The following is a 21,233-nucleotide window of genomic DNA, read 5'->3' as shown; positions in this document are numbered from 1 at the left end:
TCAGACAATATTTGCCCTAAAAAAGTGACACGTTGTTTAGCCAAATCACAGGTATGCACATACACTCACTGACAGGCAATTGCAAACAAAACCAAAGACAGGATTAAAAAAGAAGAACAGAATATTAAGCTCCTATCAAGAGGTAATTAAAACCAGGAGGAGAAATAATGATGACTATCATAATGAAGCAATTGGTGCAGGATGTTTGCCCAACAAATTACTGTCATTATAGACAGAAGCAGGAATCAGTACCCATCAGCAGAAATACAGTCCATTGAACTGCTGCAAATGACCTGATCAGGTTTAGAGAGTAATTAAAAGGACATTCCAACCTGGATGCAGTATTTGCTGTTAATCATGATTACTCATATTCATATATTTACCCAAATAATTGCTCCTGATAAGGGCTGCAGATTTATAGGGGGCCATGGAAAGGAGTGGGCCAGTGGCGCATTCTGGTTGTGAGACAGCTGAGAGCCTGGAGTGACCACGGTTTGGTGAGTACCGCTGTGCTGGCACGTTCAGGCTGGATGGGATGTCTTCTCCCCTCTTTCAGTTTTTGGGTGGTGGATTTCAAGCCTCCATGATGCTTTGCTGAGACACTGCCATCAGGCCATCCATCTCCTGAACAGCAATGCTGGCAATATGTGGGGTTTTCCTCCTCTGGAGCAACTGGAGGAAAGAACAGAGCCCCCACAGCAGCTGGACCAGATGGCTTCCAGAAATACGTGGTCTTCAGGTTTAGGTAGAGCACAATGGATGGGCAGGAGCAAGCAGGTGCATAAACTGGCTGTGTACCAGCCTTTTTGGAAGCTCTCCTAGCTCCTGCAGGGTGATGGGAGCCTTGGTTCAGCAAAGCCTTTGGGTGTGATGACATTTCAGCAGTAGGATTTGTCTGCTGGAAAGGTCTGAGACACTCCCAGTTCCTGGGCTGGCTTGGTGCATGCTTCTTTCAGTGAAAGGCCCCAGCTAGCTAAGGAGTTGGCATTTATTGAAAGCCAGCATCACTGGGGAGAGCAATAAAAACTCGGAAGTATCTTAAGAAGGTTAAACAGCTCTAATGTAATGACACTGAAGCTCTACCTCCCTAGGGCCTGACTGATTAAAAATCCAATGCAATACCTCATTATTGATACATGGGAGAAGTTCCCCAACAGCTGTTACTGATCTGAGCAACTTATCAAGCAAGTATGATCTGCACAGGGAAGACAAAATTATGTCCAGAAAGGGAAAAGACAAGTTGATCCACTTGATTAGCAGCTAGAAAGGTTATGAAGACGGAGGAAGCTCTGGAACTAGGGATGGGGTTTAAAATGGGCTCTTGGATGTGGTGCTCCAAGACAAATGGCAGCCAGGCTTGGCACAAGGAAGAGCAGAATGCTGTGGTGAGATCCTGGCTGGGGTCAAGGCATTGCGTGGCAGGTGTTGTACAGACTGAAGGGCAGGCTCAGGATCCAGGTTTCCCTTCCCTCAAGGCTGGTGTGCTCTGGTTTTGGTGCCTGTTTCAGCTGTTTCGCAACCCTTGGCTGAGAAGAAGCACTGTGGAGTCTGTTTTGTTCAGACTCCAATAAGAAACTGATCTTTGAAATGTCCTTTGTGTTTTACTTATTCCATCTCCTTCAAAGCTGAGTCAGGCAGGAAAACGCAACACTAAAGCAGCAGAAGTCTGTGTGAGATGAAGCTTATGGCTCCTTAATAATGCAAATCCTCTCACCTGTTTGCTCTGCAACCCCCATTAAATCTTTGTGCAGTGGCTTACAGTGAATAAATTCCTTTATAAAATCCCCACTCTTGTCCTTCCTCCTCTTGCCTCTTCTTATCTTGCAGTATTTCTAGAGCAGCAAACAGTCCCAGAAGGGTGTCTAGAAAGTGTTCAAGAAACTCTGACAGTCCTTTAGCGCTCTTTGTACTGTCTTGTTTCAGACTAAAATAAAAGTGGGAGGACCTTGATTTTGGGTTAGCAAGTACAATCTGAGAGTTTCCAGGACAGTGGCTAAGAAAGCAAGGTTTGCTTCTTTGCAGGAGGAAGGCAGATATATTATAAATCACCGACATGGCTCCTGTGTAATCCTTGGGGAAATGTGAGCACCCCCTTATAAAGGCAAATACGCATCTCTGCAGGCATAGGGCTGCAAAAAGAGCCTGGAAATAAAAGGGAAAAACTTGCAATGGCTTGTGATAAACAAAATGTGCTTTTCTTTTTATTTTAGTAAGAAAACAAAATATGAGGTTCTGCTGCTACTGAAAATGTGTGCTATTTCTTTTTTTCTTCTTGAAAGATTAGAGAATAGGCAGATATCGGCACACACAAGAGCCCTTCCCTTCCCCTGTGTGTAGATGAACATTTATTTCATACGTCTTTTTTTTTTTGGTCCGAAAAAACTCAAACAAATTTCTCCTGGGCATCCTTTAGGCATACTAATAACTGTCCATGTGGAATGTTTTCACGGCACTTTAAATCTTCTCCCTGAAGGCTCAGCTCTCAGAGACTCATAGTAGATTGGGCTTTATTCCATGGTGTTATGCCACTGATGGGTTAACTCACATGGTACCTCCCTGCATATTAAAGGCATTTTATACTGACTCAGCAAAACTCCAGCACAAACATCATCTCACACAGCCAAACACAGACCCGTGCTCTGGGACTGTGTGGTGGTGGGGGGGGCATAACAACAACTAACAACTTCCAACTAACTGAATTGTTTGAATGATGAATTATTTGAATCATTCATTTTCTGCATTTTAAAGAAATACTCTCTTTGCTGGCAGGAATTCCTGCCTAATTTAGTTATAGCTGTGTTACTTACATAGCCGTGTCTTCTGTATGGCATGTGAACTGTGCCAAAGACTAAGGTCATTTGTTCTGCTCCTCATAAAACCTTGTGCTTTAATTCAGGAGAGAACATGGTTTCCCTGAGGACTGGTCTGTGGCAACTAATTATTCCCATGATTGTCCTGTCCCACTTCTCAGCATCTCTTCCATCCTGGGAGAGGTAAGCATTTCTTGTGCCTCTGCTTCCTTTTACTCCGTGGCTTTTAGTTCAAAGAGCCTGCTAGCTATGAAGTCAACCTTTTATCTTCCTTCCAGAAGTTGCATCTGCTTGACTGTTGGATTTTTTCTTCCCTAAATTGATTTAGTTAAATGAGTGCAAATGTTGTAATAATTTTTCTTGCTTGAGAATGGTAACATTGATTTGACTTAACTCAGGAGAAAAATCAGGGCCCTTTTTTGTGAAACTTTGCCAAATTGGCACAAATTCTTGCCCATCTTTGTCTGCAACGCTCTTTCCTTGAGGGAGCAGTTTTAAATGCCTGTTCTCCTCTGGTCTTAGAACCATGCCTTTTCACCTTTTTTTTTTCCTCCTCTCACCTCCTAGGACTGAGAGACACGCTGATGGGCTCTTCCACAGTGAGCTCAGCAAGATGAACGGCAATGCCTATGTGCAGCAGCTAGTCAAACACCTGGTGGGACTCAAGGAGAGGTAAGGACGCACCAAACCCACCTTCCTGGGGCAGGGAAGTCTCCAGCAGGAGATGAGATCCCAGCAATGAGGGGGATGCCTGTGGGGCTGAGCTATCTCCAGCTCCAGAGCCAGCCTCAGCACTGACCTCATCCAGAAGATGCCTAAGATGAAAGGAGAGAGGAGAAGGGGAGGGATGCAGGGCTCCTTGATGGTGGGAAGAGAGAAATTTCTGTGGTTTGTGGTAAGTCCCACACCATGCGGCTGGGAGGAGCTGCCACTGCACTGTATTTTCCCTGATGCAGGTCCCAGAGACACTCAGATGGACTGTTTACCAGTGAATACAGCAAGATAAGAGGAAATGCGCAGGTTCAGAAATTCATACAAAATCTCATGGGCCACAAGCGCAGGTGAGAGCTCTGCTTTCTGGGGAATGAGAAGGCAGCTTGGGCTGCAGGCTGTGGGGAGGCAGGTCTCAGATCCAAGGAATGGGGGGTGGCATGACCAATGGTTTGGAAAAACTCAAGACAAGGGCAAGCGGGCTGGGGCTTGGTCTCCTCCTGCTAGGTTGTGCCCGGAGCTGCTGTGCAATAGCAGAGATATCCGTTCAGCCTGCCCTGCCTGTGAGAGCAGGCAGCACAGGACACAAACCTTCACACTGAGGCCACTTCTAAGCATAAAACAACGTTAGCTATTGCATATGCATATCAAGCTTAATCCATAGGACACAAAACTTTACATCGGATCACAGCCTGTGATTTTTTGTTTGCATTTTGATTTAGTCTTTTGGAAAAGTTGTAGGTGATTTACCTACTTCAAATAAAGCACCTGAGAAAATGTTTGTAGATCAATGGGCTCCGTAGCAGAATGAGGAAGACCTCTGGGTTTTGCAGTCCCCACCCATGGCTCTGGCTGCCAAAATGGGCAGGCTTTAGACATAATCATATATATGGCCGTACAAGGTCTTTCATCCGGTCAAAATATGGGGCCACTAGCTCCCACTGAAGCCACATATATGAGCATATCATCAGGTTACATACGTGTTGCACTGTGATGCAGCTCACAACTGCTGCAGCCCTTGGCACTGGTATGTTGTGAAGGGAGAGCATTGCCTGACAGGTTTCCTTCAAGTTTGGTCCTTTCTTCCCATCTGTTCAGAAAATACTTGTTTGACATTTTCTGGAGCACACAGCACTAATAAAATCCTGGCACATGAAGCAGAATTTAATTTCCAAATGCTGGAAAAAGGTATACACCCATGGGCGGAAGGACATGCCAGTAGAGTGCAAGTGCATATTAAAACCTGTCCCTTTGCCAGTGAGAAAGCGTCTGAGCCTGATTTGAAGAGGATACTTCTTTTTCTTCCTGCACAGCTACTGTGGCAGTCAGGAGGTTAACAGAGCATGGACTATCCAGACAGCAGTGCTGCTTTACAGCTGTGGTGGTTATACTATTTGTTTGGGGTTTTTAAAATCATTATTATTTTTCTTTATCTAAACCAGCTCTCCAGGCCCAGTCAACAGAGATGTGCAGGGGAGAGAGGAAGAAAACAGCCATGAGAAACTTTGCTTTATGTGGTTGTACCAGAGCTTTCTAAACACTAGGTAGGTGAGGCAGATTTGTCACTTCTGTGGCCCTGATCACCACAGCACTGAAGCTAAAAGAAGACTTTGGGTAACTTGCAAATGCCCAGTTTTTGCCCCAAGCACAGAAGTCTGATGTAATGCAGCAGATCAGAAGGGCTCAGCTGATACACTCAAAAATATCCTCAAAAAGGGGAAGAGTGGAAGATTTATTAAATTGTCCATATTTTAAAATGACTTCTGCCTCATTCCCTGTCAGCTTGTGAGGCACTGTCTTGGGGACTGTCATTGCTGAATTGCAGCCCTCCATCACACAGTGTTGTACCTCCTGTCGCTCTGCCAGCAACCACACACTCCCAGGGCTGGCTTGCAGAGTTAGAAAAGCAAATGCTTTAGTCTGACTTCAAGGTGACATGTGGCTGTGTGCAATCTCAACTGATTTCTGTGCCTGCATTCAAAGTAATCTCTACTTCTATGTGCCGAACACACCTGGCACTCAGTTTTGCCTTACCTAAAGCAAAGCTGTCATTGAGATTTACAGCTAAGGAGTGCCACGTAAAAGCCAGTTATTAAAAAACAATAAACCCCAGGGAAATGAAATAATATATTTTTCTAATCATAGATTTGTCATCATGGGCTGAAACAATTGTTTTTCCCATTCGGAAACCTGGCCTAACAGTTAAAATAGAAAGCCTCTGGTACCCTGTCTTGATTCAGTTGTTGACTCAAACACACACCTCAGGATGGGCTGTCCCAGATCCCGGACATTGTTTCTTCCTAGTGGCCAACCACTTTCAATTAGACATCTCACTATTAAATCCCTAAAATTAGGAGAAATAAGCTGGCCCTTATTACCTCTTGTCTGCATTGTCTGGAATACATAATTATAACACCAGTAGGCTTGCCTGGGCATTTGTGGGGTGCCTGGCTGCAGGCAGCCACGGTCTGGGTCCCTCTATCATACATCTGCTCCTTGGAATCATCTTTGAATTTTCCAGGATGGCCTTTTCACACTTTGTGTAGTCCACACTATCAGGAATAACAAACTGTCACTCATTTTTTCCCTCCCAACAGCCACTTGGACAGCGATGCCAGGGAAGCTGCTGCGGTTACCAGCCAGTACATTTGCCCCATCTCTAAGCAGCTGGTTGCAGACATGAAGGAAAATACAGAGAGTTTTGACTGAAGGTGAAGGGGAAGAAACAGCCAAGGAGAAAGCTTTGCCTGTACATAGCTTTGAAAATAAACAAGGAAGCTATTGAATTTGCTTAGGAAAAAATCTTGAGATCAGCAAATTAAAAAAAAATTCCAGAAAGCAACCAAAACCCAATAAAACCTCGTAGATTATCAAGAGTGAAATTGTGTCAGTGTGAACTCATGTCAGTAGGTGGAGCCTGAATGAAGCACATCACTCCCACTCTGTGTTAGCGTCTGTCTGCCAGCTTCTAAAGTCAAATAAAGATGTTAGCTATTCCTGTGCTTTGGCTCCTCTCTGGGAAACAGTTATAAGGGTGGTACCATTGGTGCTGGACCATTAGGAACACAGAGGGAGGCAAGAAGTATTTTTCCAGGCTTCCCCCACTGACGTACAGGGGCATGGACTAGCTGGAGTCACTGGCCACGTCTTCTGTGGCTGGGACTCAGCACTGCCCACAGTCCAGTTGTTCAAAGTAGCAGGGCCTCTGTTTAGCAGAAACTTAGCCAGGTGCTAGATTTTACTGAAAAGAAATGTACTGAGAGCTAAGCAACATAGCCATACACTATAAATATTGTTTCCACTCCATTCTGCCCCTGTATTTACTGGTCCAGCTTTCTCATAGCCACTAAAGACAAAGCCTCTCTAGGAGAAATTTGTTCCCACCATTTAATGAGGTTTGTATGTTCTCCGTGCACCACACTGCCTGGCAGATTGTCTCCTCTGATCGAACAGCAACTCCAACTTTTCTGTAAAACCAAACAGATCTTGAAGTGCAGCTCTAAAATAAGTCATCTTCAGCGGCAATCATGTGTGCCTCCCACAGAACTGCTCAGTCCCCCTGCACTACCAGTTTTCCCCAATTACGATGTACCTGACATCTGCAAAGCCAGTCCCTCCCCAGTGTTCATCTAAGCACCCATTCCCTTGCTGTGATGCTGAAACGCTGCTCTCACAGACCTTGGCCCTTGTTTATTTTGGTCTGTAGGAAATCTCTGCTGGGAAAGAGACCTCTCGGAGGACTTCTGAAAGGAGTGCTGACAGTCTGCATTTTGTTAAGCCACTAACAGCCATCTGGCTAATATGCAGCATTTGAGAATTCTCTGAAATAAATTGGGATTTTAAAAGGAGCAGCGAGAGCAGCTATTCCCTTTCTCCTCCTACGCAATGGTCAGGTTGAAAACAATGGTGTTTCTTTGCCTAAGTGGTCAAATGCTTTGCCACATTATATTTGGCTTGGAAAAATTTACACAGGCTCAGAAAAAGACAGGACAAGACAGCAGGATAGCATGCTATGGAGGCTTCAGGAAGCTGCTAAGATGTAGACGATTGGAACCTGGATGGAGATTCTGGGGAGCATCCCTACAAAGACCCAGTAACAACATGATAGACTGCAACTAGAAGAGAGAAACCGTAAGTCATGAGCTGGAGAGCAAAACCTGTTATAAAAGGGAATGTCAGACATGCAGAAAAAGCCTGGATAAAATAAATAAGACAGAGGGGGTATAGTAGCATCGTTATGCCTTTTTCTAGGAAATATTCTAACCAAAACAGACGCTGTCTCTGGCACATCAGAAACACAAATTTGCCTGCTTCCTCCCCACTGTGAGAGGCTGGAGTGTACAGACAACTTCCCAACTGTCAGCCCTTGTCCTCCTTCATACTCATTCTCATCTCAGGGGGCTTGGCTCTGAATTCTGAAATGCTTCAAATATATCATTGCTACAGAGAGTTTAGGCTAAGAAACAGGAATTCATGTGTTATCATGTTCCGTGACCAGTAATTATCTTTCAACAAGTCATCCAATGAGGCAAAGAGGCAAAGGTTGAACTGCAGCATTCTACTCCAACCAGCCAATGTTTTTTGCCGTCGTGAAGCAGTGAATGCAGAAGACAGCACTGGGAAACAGGGAAGGAAGAGGATCAGCTTAATCAGAAACAAGGATTTTTTCAGCAACTGGCAGCTCACCATGGCTATTTCTGTCTGGCTCCTCACTTCTCTGCTCTTTCTGCTGCCCTTCATAACACGGGTTTCAGCACAGCAACAAGGTAAGCTCTTGCAGGAGGTCCATGACCACAGAGGAATAACCCCACGGCAGCAGGTTGCACTGTTACAGGTGGGAGATGCCTACACTCTTACTCCGAGGCAGCTTTTTCAATGACCTTATCTCCAATGGTAACAGAGGGGCCTGGGGTCTCAGGTCTCACCTAACTCTATCACAATGTGAATCCCTGGGCAATTTCGTGTCTCATTTGTGTGTTTTTCCAGGATGTTCTGTTGATAATAGCAAACCAAGCGTTTATGAAAATAATCATCCTGGCTATGTGGTGACCACTATCCGTGTGGAACCAGGCTTCACTGTCATGATTGATCCTGCTTCCCCCGATGGCAGTTTTTTCACTATACAAGGGTCTGAGCTGCAGCTGAAGCAAAGTGTGGACTATGAGGTAAGCTTCTCTCCCTGTGATTCCTGTAACATGTCAGCAGAGCTAATCAGCCATTTTCTCTCACTTTAGGTGAATTCAAACGAGATTTCTTTTAAAATTGAATGAAACAGAAATGTACCATGCAGTAGAGTCACCTGCAGGGTGTTAACTCTGCTGCTCTTCACTCAAATGTGGGGTTTTACAGTAGGGGAACGGCAGCTTAAGAATGTTTGTCGTTGTGTACAAAGTGCACCAGGAAGGTAAAATAATTTAGCAGCAACCTAACTGAACACACTGACCTTTTATATTGCCTTTATACTTCATACAAGCTGATCTTGCTTTGACTCCAAACAAGACCCCAAAGCTGATGGATGGCTGTAAAGGAAAGAAAGGAAAAGTTAGATATGCTTGAAGACAAGATAAAGCCCAACAGCATTTCTGATTCAGCAATATGTGTGTTTATCTTATTTACTGTAGAAAGAGTTAGTATATTCTGGCTTGTTCCTATAATGGCTGGGGTTTTGTTTTTGCATACAGAAAGACACTGCACTGCTGGTGTACCTGATTTGCCAGAACACTGCTGGACAGGTGAGTGTTCTTCCAAACACTCCACCCGGTTACAAAGTACTGCAGGGCAGCACGTACTTCCCTCTGCTCTTCCGGGTCCACAGACCAGGATGAGGAGATGTCCTTTTCTTTGTGGATGTACACACTCCTCTCACAGTCAGAGAGTGCCCAAGGCTCTGCGAATGGCAAGGGCCTGAGAACAAACCCACAACCCGCCCCCCACCCCACATACTATGGGCTGGCTGCAAGCCCCAGTCCCCATCCAGTCCCCATCCGGCTGTGCTTACGCCATCCCCTCTGCTCACTCTGCAAATCCAGATCAGCCCCTAACAGTCTTATTTTTGTCTTTGATTCTCTTGCTTTACCCTTTCTGCAGACCAATTCTTTGCAAATTGTCGTGACCATTCTCAACGAGAATGATAACAGCCCAGTGTTTAAGCAAACGAATCTCAACAGAGTTGTTCCTGAGGTAAGGAATTTACAGAAGTGAAGAGGGCACTGGGTCACCCAGTGCTGTGGGACTAAGGAAGGGTTAGCAGGGAGAAGACTTCAGCCAGTTTCACAGAGAGAATAACAACAGCAACTTTGTTTCAGGATACAGAAGTGAACACAACCATTGTAGCCCAGGAAGACTTAAGTGCTAGCGATGCTGACCTGGACACCATCTATTACGAACTCACAACAACAGTGCCGGTGAGCATCTTTGTTCTTGGGGGAAAAATGGTAGCTCTGGAGAAGTCTTTATGTTTAATTCAGAATAGCCCCAGCTTTGAGGCTATGGTCACTGTATTGCATTTAGTTTTCTGACAGCTTCTGGAAGAGGTATGTCTTTTGGAAAAACAAAGCATTGGTTTGGTTAGCAGAACAGAGCAATCAGCATTGCAGGTATTGAATTTTTTTACTGCTCATGCTTTTATTACCCCATGGAGATTAAACTTTCACCTAGGATATTGTGAGCCATATGACCCATCTTGTTGGGATGGTCTGTAAACACACCAGGGGAGACCTTTGTGCCTCACGGAGTTCAGAATTGCACTGAGGTGGATAGGGAAGGAAAGAATTATTGTCCTGTTTGCCAGCAGTCTCCATGCAGAGTGGAGATAACATGAGCTGCCCAAGATCACACAGTCTCTTTGGCAAAGCCAAAGACAGACTCCACTTTCCCCAGGTCCCATTTTAGTGCCTTTGCTTATTTGCTCTTAAGGGGTTTGCTTGATAACATGGGAAATGAATTGCATGCACAGTTAAATTGATGCCAGCCTAGAGTGCAGGGGCTAGAAACAAAGAAAACCCAAAAAACAAAACAAAACAAAAAAAAAAAACCAACCCCCAAACCCCCAAAACAAACAAACAAACAAACCCTCACAAAATTAATGAGGAAAACAAAATATATATTTACATTTACAAAAAATGTGGAGTGAGCAGGCAGTGTCTGGCATTCTGCCTCCATTACCTTCACAATTCCAGGGATTTTAAGGGTTGTGAACAGAAACCACAAGTTTTTGAATTTCAGCTATGGGACCAAACTTTGCACTCACATTGGTGTAAATCCAGAGGGATTTGTAAATCCAGAGGAATTCTAGTCAAGACATAATATTAGAGAACCAAAGCAAGTACAGAAGGTACACAACTTATGCTATTTCAATTTAGCTTTACTTGCTTCCAAAGTTCTGCTGTGTTAGGCTGAGGCAAGTGATGGGTCAGAGGCTGACCCATCTTTGATCTGTTTTGTGCATGGATGTGAGATTGCTTGGCTGTCATGGACCCAAAATTGAGGACTGTTGGCAACCTGTTGAGTGCAGGAAACAAATGAGCTAAAAGATTTCTTCCAGCACCTGCTGAGCAGGTAGGCAGGCAAAGCAGGGGATCTTGGAGAAGAAAACTCACAGGAACATGAACAAAGCTTTCTGGCAAGCCAGGCAAATCCAGTGTGCAATACCAAAGATTACACAGATCTGGTGTTCTCACACTTCACACACCCCGACCCCCCAGGCCCCTAGGCTTAAAGGTCTGATTGGGATGACAAACACAGCAATAAGCAAGCAGTATTTTGAACATGTCTGTGACTGAGTCTGCTAGAAGAATTTTTCCTTTTTTTCCCTCCAGGACACAGATGGTTATTTTGCCATAAAAGGAGTTAATAACCCAGAAATTTATTTACAAAAAGCATTGGACTATGAGAAATTTAACTCAACAACATTGGTCTTGTATGCAACGGTAAGTTCTTTAGGAGGAACAAAATGCCTTGTTTGCCCCAGTCTCTCCTAACTGAAGGGTTAGTCTGAATGGGAGATCTCCGGGATGGCAGGAGGGAGGGTGGATACTGGGGATGGTGATTTTGGAGCAGCCTTCCACCCTCCATAATTGTACAGTGACTATGTCCAGCCTTGAGTTCAATCCACTTTTGTCAGCAGAATGAGATAACTCACTGCTTTAGCTAAACTCACATAAGCTGCTAAGCCTTAGACAGAATGGCATTACAACAGCTACAAGACCCTGGCCCACTGGCTTTTGCAGATGAGCTCTTCTTTGGGCAATAAAACTTGCATCTCATGCATGTGCTTTGCCTTTGGGTACAGGACAGGCCTGTGGGCAGCACCGACACCACCAACACAGCTACCGCAACAATAAATATATTTATTGAACAAGCTGACACCAGACCACCCTGGTTCCTACCCTGTACCTTCATTAACATGGACAGAAGCATTTGCATCAGCAGCCCCTATACTGGGAGGGTCAATATCTCTGAGAAGGCGGTAAGCAGGCATGATCAAACAGTATCCTTGATGCTATTCTCAAACAGTATCCAGATGCTGTTCCCAGTGGGTAGTGGCTAATAATTTGCATAAGCTCATGCTCATCTCAGTCATAAATGCAGATGATTCAGCATGACAGGGAGCCTTCATCGTCCTGGAAAGTGGAGGTTCCGCCACCCCAAACAGGACTGCTTGTCCTTGTTCTGGAGCACACCATAGGAGAGGCAAGAGCTGGAACCCCCTTTGCTCTAGGCTGTCTCGCTTCTGCCCTGTCACAGCCATTTCCCGGTAATAAATGCCATTCTGCCCAGACAAAACCACTGGAGCCATGCTGGGACGGGAGAATGCTGCAAATGCTAATTTGGTGCTGTAGTGTGGTATGTGACGCTTTGCCTTATTATTGCAGACAGAACCACTCATCCTGGAGCCGGGGCCTATCTATGCTATTGATCCTGACTACACTTTAAATGAAAAAATCGTGTACAGTATTGTTGGTGGTGAGTAGAAGTTGTCACCTTCCACAAACTGCATTGCTCATATGTCCCCTACATTAGCTGCCAAGAGGAGATACCCTCCACAGCACTTGGGAGTTGGCCTGGGGATTTTGCCCTCTGTTTCTGACACAGAAACATAAGTAGATCCACAGAATATTGTGGGTTAAGTAGAAGAAACAGACTGTACAGAGAAGAAGAAAAGAGAATTACAGTCCCACGAACCAATCTCCATTAAATCTGTTTCAAAAGGACCTTTTCTGGGGGGCGAGGGGAGGAGGTGAGACATGTTTAAGCTTTTAGACTTGATTTTGCCAATCTGGTCATATCACTTTCACTTTGAGCTGAACCTAAAATTCCCACATCATCAGCATAATTTTCATTCATTGCCAAGAATGATGTTTTTATTGCCTGGCACATTGTCACCGTCTAATCTGCCCTGTTTTAGTCTTGATTTCAAAAAGATTACTTGAATACAGTCAAGTGATTGCCCAATCAGTGACTGGGCCACTTATTTCATTCAAAGGATTTATTCTTTTTTAAACAATAGTGGGGTTTTGAATAATGATCAAGGCAAAGGTAGACCATATTGGTCAGGTGGAGTGATCACTTGTTCGTTTTCCTTAACCTATGCACCACATCTGTGAATATCGTCCTGATAATAAATACATGAAAGAACCTTAAATACCACTGTCATTTGGGATGTAGTGTGGCCTCCCTGTCCCACAGTCAACAGGGAACCCCACACTGGGTGGGGGGTCTTTGTCTAAATGCAGCTCACAGTGTCTCAGAGCGAGGAAGAGAACTAAAAGTTTTGCTTATATTTTAACATATATCTAACATAAATGTTTTTATGATTCAAACACAGACTAGAGATGTAGGAGGAAGCTGGTTTCTACCCCTACATCAATACAAGAAAGTTTCTATGTCTAGGCTCCTTTTGTAGTCAGTAGAGAGAAATAAGCATTTTCGGAGCAGAATGCAGCTCACATTGAGGGCAATGTTCACAGTAAGTTGGATAAATCATGCACTGAGATGCCATTTGCTCTTCACAATATAGGTAACAAGGTCAGGTAGAGATGCCTTCCCTTTAGATGCCTAGAGCTATTTGAGACGAACCACCACCCAACTATTCTTTGTAGATTAGTTTCTCATCTTTAAAATAGGAACAGTCCTTCCCTTATCTCTCCTGAAGTGCAGTTTGTGTTCAGTTACGGTCTGGATTCGGGTTAGGATTAGGGAATTGGAGACCTTCAGTCCTCAAATTGCACCAGACTCTAGGGTCTAGGCATTTAGCAGAATTTAAGCTGGCTGTATCTGGGCCTAGGCACTGGAAATGCAAAGCTTTGCTGTCCTACCTCATCTAGTTGTGTTCACACACATCTTCTCAATGCTTTTTGTCTGTTGAGTCCCTCTGAATCCCTGGTCAGCATTCCCAGCCCTCGGAGCAGCCAGCCAGGCAACGAAAACAGCATTATGCCCTGGGAGTATTGTCACTGAGATGTGAAAAGATGAGCCAATGAGTTCCAGGTCACTTTATGAAGGTACCTGGTGACTGAATAGTCTTTCTGTTTTCTTTAGGGGATGCAGACAAAGTATTCTCAGTGGATGCAGACACAGGGAATCTAACTATGAACAAAGCAGCAACTTCCCCAGGCACATATCTATTGCAAGTCATGGTAAGTCTGATGACACTGCAGACAACAGCCCAGCATAGCTGGCTTTCTAGGAAGCAGCAGTCTTGGTGTGACAGGAGTCAATTTTATGTCCCATCAGTAATAGCAGAAGGCTAGCATCTCTCTCTCTCTTTCTCTCCAGGCCACCCAGGTCAACAACATACAGAAGTACTCCTTAGCCACTGTAGAGATTAAGGTCATCAATAAAAGTGATTATGCGCCATACTTTGAGAGCAGGATCTACAACGGGACAGCATTTGCTGGTCTGGCCCCGAGAAGATTTGTCTTCCAAGCTGGTGATCCTTCAAGCCCCCTGATGATAACAGCAGTGGATGATGATTTCCCTAATGTAAGAAACTGAAAACGCACTGTATTCTTTCTCACTGCTTCAGGCTTAAAGCAGGATCAGCAAACAAGAGGAAGGGGAGGTGGGGAGAGGCAGAGACATATTTTCCTCTAGTGTTCTGTATTATATTTGCCTACAAATTTCACATAGATCAGAACCTCTTATGGTGTGATGTAATGTGGAGAAGCTCCTGAACTCCCCTCTTCCAAAATCCAGTCCCACCCAGATCTATGTAGGTGGCCTGATCCACTGCAAAACAGCATGCTGAGTAAAGCCCAGGGTCAGCAAATACCGTGAACAGGTCCTGACCTGAATTAGGGCTGGGTGAAGTGTTTTCCTGAAGAGTTCAGGGTGGCAGGATCCCAGGAAGAGGTGTCCTCTCTATCAGGTCAAGGAGAGCCATTTGTGGACTGGCCTGGGAAGAGGGGCCAGTCCAAAGACAGCAGACTAGCAAAGACCTGCAGTCCTGGGCTGGAAATTGTTAACCTTCTCCCTGTAAGGACTCATTTTGAGAGAGCCATTCTTGAACAGTGTACTGGGAGACAGAAAGGGGAAGAGATTTACTGACCAGCCACTCCCATCCTGCCCTATTAAATAAAGAAAAAAGTGCTGGTTTTATTGATGCCAAGACTTCCATAACAAGGCCAGGGACCTAGTAGAGGGATAACAGCCTAGACACAAAGGAAAAAATTGTGCAGACCTCAGCACAAGGATTATTGTTCATGTACATCCCCCTTTGGTGCTCTATTAAAGGCAGAACTGAACAAATTTACAAGGTCCCTTGGATAGATGTGTTTTGCTTGGGCTAATAATAAAGATACCAACACAAGCTGGGTAAGACTTGGTATTTTTCTGAAGGCAACGCTTTTAGAATACATTCTGGATCTCTGAGCAACAGGTGAACACACTTCAGTTCAACCTTTCTTACCTCCTCAGTCCAGATGTATATATTCCACTACACACCTGCTAATACTTCAGGTGTATTTGACAAATCCTGCCAATGGGTGGTTATGAAGATGCATACGAACCACAAACAGTGTGGTTTAATCTATTCACTCTTCTGACTTTTCAGAAAGTCAACCCAAACATTGAGTACTACATCAAAAACAGCACGGAGTTCATCGCAACCAAAGATGGATTCATCCTTACAAACGCGATGCTACAGCCACCGCGAACTGTAACCATTGAGGTAGGGCAATTTTCATTATCTTGGCAGGGTTGTGGAAGGAAGGGGTAGTTTCTGATAGAGAAGTACCAAGGGTGGAAGTCTATTAGGTGAGGGATATAATGAAAGGATAGTCCTTGCCCCAACCATTTGCATCATAAATGTACAGGGAGGGAGGGAGATGAGGTGATAGCAAATTTACTCTGGCCATAGCTGGTGCTAGCTGTAAAATTGCTTCTCCAATCCTGGGGAAAATGTTGGATACAAGCAAAAAGTCAACTGCAGAGATTTTAGGTGCCCCTCTCCCACACTTTGATTCTGATTAACAAAAAAATGAGGGTAAGTGGGTAGGAGGTTCATGTGTAGGTAGGGGTAGGGTGTGATTGCTGGCATATGCCCCAACTCTAAAGGCTACAGCCCCAAACTTGGAAATCCCTTGGTAAATCCAGTATGTGTTTTGCTCAGGTCAAAGGAAGCAGCTAATAACTTTAGACTTTCTAAGAAGCTAGATATTCACTTTGTCCATCTGCCTGCCAGTGACAACTGGCTCCATAAGACTTGTCTAGCACAATGCCATGCTCTGTGGAGCTATCTGAACCAGCTTGACTACAGAATCATTTTAGCCACACGGGTAAGGCAGACAGAGGTGTCAACACATGCTGCTGCCTGCCCCACACTGCCTCATCATCTGTGTACAGCACTGCGCTGCAAAGCCATATGCAACCAAGGCACCTGGTTCTGGCCCAGGGCAGGGACTGTTCAGAGCTCTTCTTCTGTGTGACCAGATTGCTCAGCTGCAATGCAGGGATTGTAGGGGATGTGGTGAGGATATGGACAAGGTACTTTGTCCACAAAAGGCCCACCGCATACCTTGAGAGTGAGCTGGAGATCTAGGAAGTCCCTAAGCTGTCTCTTTCCCATGTTCACATAGGCTGTTGCAAAAGATACAGTGAGCCTGCAGGAGGGGAGCACTGTAATCATGGTGGAGGTCCTTGCTGCAGGTAGGCTGAGTGGCTCTTTGTTTTCTGTTTATGAAGATGACTGAGGAGTCTTTTCTACTTCTGTGGGTGAACTGGCAATGACAGGCCACCCACCGAAGCCTGAGGACCTGGGCTGAGGCCAATGCAATACCTAGAGGAGGTTCTACAGTGGCTATAAGAGAGAAAACACTCAAATGACATCCTTATGATGTGGTCACCACATGCCTCAAACAGCCTTCTGGGACTTTTTGTGCTCTGTATCGTAGTGTCTTTTCTTGTTATTCCAAAGCTAAATCTGGGGTTGCTTCATGCTGTTTTGTGGGTCAGAAATAACCCAAGATGCCTTATCATGATGAAGAAGGGTTGCCCTGATGCCTTGGTACATCATTGCTCCTTTTTAGGCAAAAACAGAGAAAACGGCAACATTATTTCCTGACTTATGCAGAGCAGACAGAAGTTGGCACACCCCCACTGAGCCAGGCCTCCTCACAAGCCAAGTCATTTTCTACTCAGGTCAAATTCTTATACTACAAGATTTTACGGTTTTACCAGGAGAAATGACCCATGAGGAATGAAATAGACAAGAGGCTACACACAACCCTCCAACCATCATTAGGCTTTGTTGATGTAAAAAATATCTTACACTTCCATACTTCTTAGAAATGTCTCTTAAATAGATCTTATAAATCAGTTAGTTTTGAAGCTTATGAAGCTTCTTATGCTTTGGATTAAGATGAACCAACATCATTCATTTTCATATCAGGATAGGCAGATAATGCCCAGACTTCATTGGTTTCTACATAAAGATGTGTGATTGAAGTTCTGTTACTTCACCCTCTGAACCACGACAATCGCGGGGATTTCTGGAGGGGAAAAAAAAAAAAAAAAAAAAAATCCTGGGTGTAAATTTGGATTCCCTAAAGGTAATGTCAGTTCACAGCTAAAAGCACTGGCTGCATAAAACCCAATTTAAGGGCACAGTTCAGCTCAGCAGCATGCTAGTTCAGATGTCAGTGCACAGAACTGCAAATGCTCCAAACCCATGTACCAACATTTCTATGCAACTTTTAAATGTTGCCCTTGCTATTTAAACCCCACAAAATAATGATGCTGGTGACTGAAAAAAAGTAGATTGAAATGACACTGAATGGTTCAGAGCCTATGAGAGCATATGTGCTTTATTCTGTGCTAAAGTCAGCACCCAGGAATGGCCTAAACAGAGCTGAGATTACCATTTCCCTGGCCAATCTGTAGGATATTTAACCCTCAGCTCTAAGAGGTGGTGTTAAGGAATGTGTATGCATTGGATTGGAGAGTGCTTTACTGGGCATTCCAATATCCAGAGAGAAACTAGAGTAATTCTTAATAAACTTTCCTTCTGGGAAGTAGTAACTGTTCATTGGCCTCTGGTTTCCGACACACTGGTGCCAGAGCCAGCTCACATGGATCTCAAGGTGAGTCATTCCACCAAGGTGAGCTACCTTTCACAGAGGCACTGCATGCTGCATGCAGGGGTGGTGCAGTTTCACGTCAGCTATGTGGGCTGTGGCTCCCTAGGAGACATGATTAAGAAGTAAAAATTTACTGATGACCTAAACCCTCACCAACACATTAATGATAAACTGAGGGTGCAATCAAACATAGAGGGAATACTCAAAGTCCATTGTCATAAACAGGTTGTCAGGAGAAAAAAATACCGTCTCATTAATCATTAAACTTTAAAGAGACTAATTCAGGCTACAAAATGAAGGTGGAAAACTTAGAAACAAAGAATTCTTACAACAACAACAAGCGAGCTAATTAACCCTGAGGAAGTTACTGTCTTTCCACTATAATGTTGATCCCTATACAAATATTCTTACACTGACTGGAGGCTGAAAGCATAAGCTACTCCTGAGAAGGCTGGTGTATATTGCTACAGCTACAAAAGGGCAGGAAAGGATTTCCTGTCCTGGGGACCTTCGAATGCATTTCCTATTTCCTATTATGCTTTTTTATTTCTTATTTTAATGTGCTCATCAGTATCAGAGGTGACGATCCAGATTAAAGGAAGCTTTGCATTTTCACACACATACGTACAACCATACCTCATTTTTGCACGCTGGTGTAAATGGATGAAGTGGGAAAGTAAAAGACCTGCCTAGCTTTACACCATGTAACATCTGCTTGCCTAATACAGTCACATATGTATTATCTTAGTTAAATCATGGGGTAAAAGTCATTGTCCTGTAAATGGATGCTATTTCCACTTCATGTAACTTATTGAAAGTTATTACATTCTGTGAGTGGTCACCTTAAAAAATACCCTCTGCTTTTAGGACAGCAAACAAATGACCTTCTGTAACATTAAATATACAACTGTCGCATTCTGCAGCAAAGGATGCTTCTTTGCTCTTCAAAAACTGGTTGGAGCTTCTTCCACAATGAAGTGTTGTGTTAAAAAAGCTAACTGACATTTTTAGGCTTTGTAACACTGGTTTCTTTTTCCTCTAGCTGTAACCTCCTCCAACAAGATACACACTGCTCAGGATATGGCTATCTTAGGTGGTACATTGGCAGCACTGCTATTAATTGCCTTAATCTTCCTTGGAGTGATGATATATAAGCAGTATGGAAAAACAGTCCAATACCTGTTAAGGAAAAAGGTAAGTGCCTTGTTTGTACCTGAATTTCTTACAGTTAGAAAGTGGGATCTGAGGAGGTTTTAAAGTATGGACAGGCTGTCCAAATACTACGTGTGTGTGTGAAGGTGATGAATCATTCCTGAGACAATGTTTGCAAAGGTAGCATCGCTTTGGTGGTGTTTGCTGTTGTTCTTTTCTGCCCCCTGAGGCTGGAGCTGTATGGTAGATGATGAGCAGACATGTTAAGGAGAGGACCACAGCTTCCTGGCGCACAAAATCTAGGATGAATGTGACACATATCAGAGGCAGTCTCTGAAAAACATGTGTCTGTGGTATAAACCACTGTTCATCCTCCCTCTACAGTCAATGGAGAGAAATCTCCCTTCATATCCTATCCTAAAGCCTGGGCTTAGACAGTTGTCTGCACCTGAGCTGTTTACTTTTGGCTCTCTCAAGTCCCTGGCAGACTGGTTACTTTGAAGTTTAGGGTGTAATTCATCAGACCAGATGCTGGTCTCTGCCTTAGGATGGGACTGTCAGGAGTCTAGACTCCACTGAGCACATCATCAATCCAGAGCACATAGCTCAGGTGAATAATAGTCCTTCACCCTTAGTGAGGTAAATCCCACTCCAGAGTAATACCTCAGAGGGGTGGGTACAAACCAGAATACATTGCTGGTGCTCAGCCCTCCTGGAAAACATGCCCATGCTTATCTGAAAAAATCCAGAAATGGAGTAAATAAAAAATAGCTGTTCTAGGGAGCCCTATCTTTCCCAGGCTTCAAATAGGTCTAACTGCAAAACAAGCTGAAGCTCTTCTGAGCAGGAGCTCAGTCACTCCAGCCACCCCAGGCACCCCTTTTCCTGCCCCCCCCTTTCTTTTCCTTGCACTACAATCACAAGGTGTGTCTCCTCCTGTAGTTCTCCAAGGAAATGCCTGGGGGTTATCAGAACCAATCTTACAAGCAAGATGAACACCCAGATGTGAGCACCAAACAGCATGAGATATCAGAAAACGGCAGCGTCCAGCCGATGACACGTGTGCTGGAGCAGCCAGCACTTTCCTTGCCCTCTTCCAATGCACAAGAAATTGATAGCCTCCCAAAGGCTTCTACAGCTTCCACCATCATCTTTGACCAGGAAGAGAAAGAAGTGGAAGAAGAGACTGAGCGTGAGAAAGAAGTGAAGTCTATCCTCAAGACAGACAGGCAGGTGGTAAATGATGGTTACAAAGCTGTGTGGTTTAAGACCGATGTGGATCCAGATGCTGGAGACAGGGTTGAAGTGATCGAGGACAATGCAGGAGATGCCAATGACGACAGCGACCAAGATCTGCAGAAGAATGAGGAGGAGGAGGATTATGACAAGGACAAACACCACAGAGGGCTGAGACTGTCCTTTGCCTCAGAGAGCTGATCACTCCCTCTGCAGAAGTGATAGTCAATATGTCCTGCACAGATGCAGTGACAGAAAATGACAGTGACATATAGTGGAAATAGGCCTGCACTCTCCCCCCCAAAATTGGGGAATCTCAGCTGCTTTGCTGACATGAAGCCCATCTTTCTGCTCAGGGGGGAAAACTGGAGTGCAGGAGGACAAGGTTGCCTGTCCTGCTTGTCTGAATGCAGTGATTAAAGCTGGAAGAGATTACAGATAATTCAAACTTTTAGTGAGACCTCGAAATATCACTTAGAATTTTGGGTGGAGGGAACAGGTCTCATCTCTCCACCGTCCTGCCTGTTCCCCTTGGGGCCCCTTACATCACATTTCCCAAACTGGTTGCAGGTACAGCAGAGATGTAGCTGAACTGACTCTGAAGCTGTACAGCAGCTCACAGTACCAATGTCTTTACACAACCCAGTGTTCATCTCCTCTTGGTGGGGAAATAAACCAGCACCGACTCCTTGGCTGTTCCCTTTGGGGTGTTCAGTTTGATGGCAGCTGCAGGGCGTAGGCCAGCACA

At 44.5% G+C, this 21,233-nt stretch overlaps 2 protein-coding genes across 2 annotated transcripts; both read left to right on the top strand.

The window, feature by feature from the left end:
* Nucleotides 1–2,901: 2,901 nt before the first annotated feature.
* LOC104459050 (glucagon family neuropeptides-like) lies at nt 2,902–6,230 on the top strand. Its single transcript, XM_010087973.1, has 5 exons — nt 2,902–2,993; nt 3,378–3,482; nt 3,767–3,871; nt 4,964–5,065; nt 6,119–6,230. Exons 1-5 carry the CDS (start codon nt 2,905–2,907, stop codon nt 6,228–6,230), a joined length of 513 nt encoding a protein of 170 aa, XP_010086275.1. The 5' UTR covers nt 2,902–2,904.
* A 1,978-nt stretch (nt 6,231–8,208) lies between these two features.
* Nucleotides 8,209–20,760, top strand: CDHR5 (cadherin-related family member 5). Its single transcript, XM_010087972.1, is given in 15 exon segments — nt 8,209–8,287; nt 8,508–8,686; nt 9,203–9,253; nt 9,609–9,701; nt 9,827–9,925; nt 11,339–11,449; nt 11,812–11,988; nt 12,395–12,485; nt 14,061–14,158; nt 14,298–14,504; nt 15,574–15,690; nt 16,598–16,667; nt 19,140–19,291; nt 20,192–20,687; nt 20,690–20,760. Coding segments are annotated over 15 exon segments (2,091 nt in total).
* The last annotated feature ends 473 nt before the right edge of the window (nt 20,761–21,233 follow it).

This window comes from Pterocles gutturalis, unplaced genomic scaffold (assembly GCF_000699245.1).
Source record: "Pterocles gutturalis isolate BGI_N339 unplaced genomic scaffold, ASM69924v1 scaffold44591, whole genome shotgun sequence".
Classification (NCBI taxonomy): domain Eukaryota; kingdom Metazoa; phylum Chordata; class Aves; order Pterocliformes; family Pteroclidae; genus Pterocles; species Pterocles gutturalis.
Note: the sequence above shows the minus strand (reverse complement) of the source record. Positions and strands in the feature narration are given on the sequence as shown.

Coding starts and splice junctions, on each gene's coding strand:
- LOC104459050 (XM_010087973.1), top strand. CDS start 2,905: ATGGTTTCCCTGAGGACTGGTCTGTGGCAACTAATTATTCCCATGATT. Junction 2,994..3,377: donor TCTCTTCCATCCTGGGAGAG/GTAAGCATTTCT, acceptor CTCACCTCCTAG/GACTGAGAGACACGCTGATG. Junction 3,483..3,766: donor CTGGTGGGACTCAAGGAGAG/GTAAGGACGCAC, acceptor TCCCTGATGCAG/GTCCCAGAGACACTCAGATG.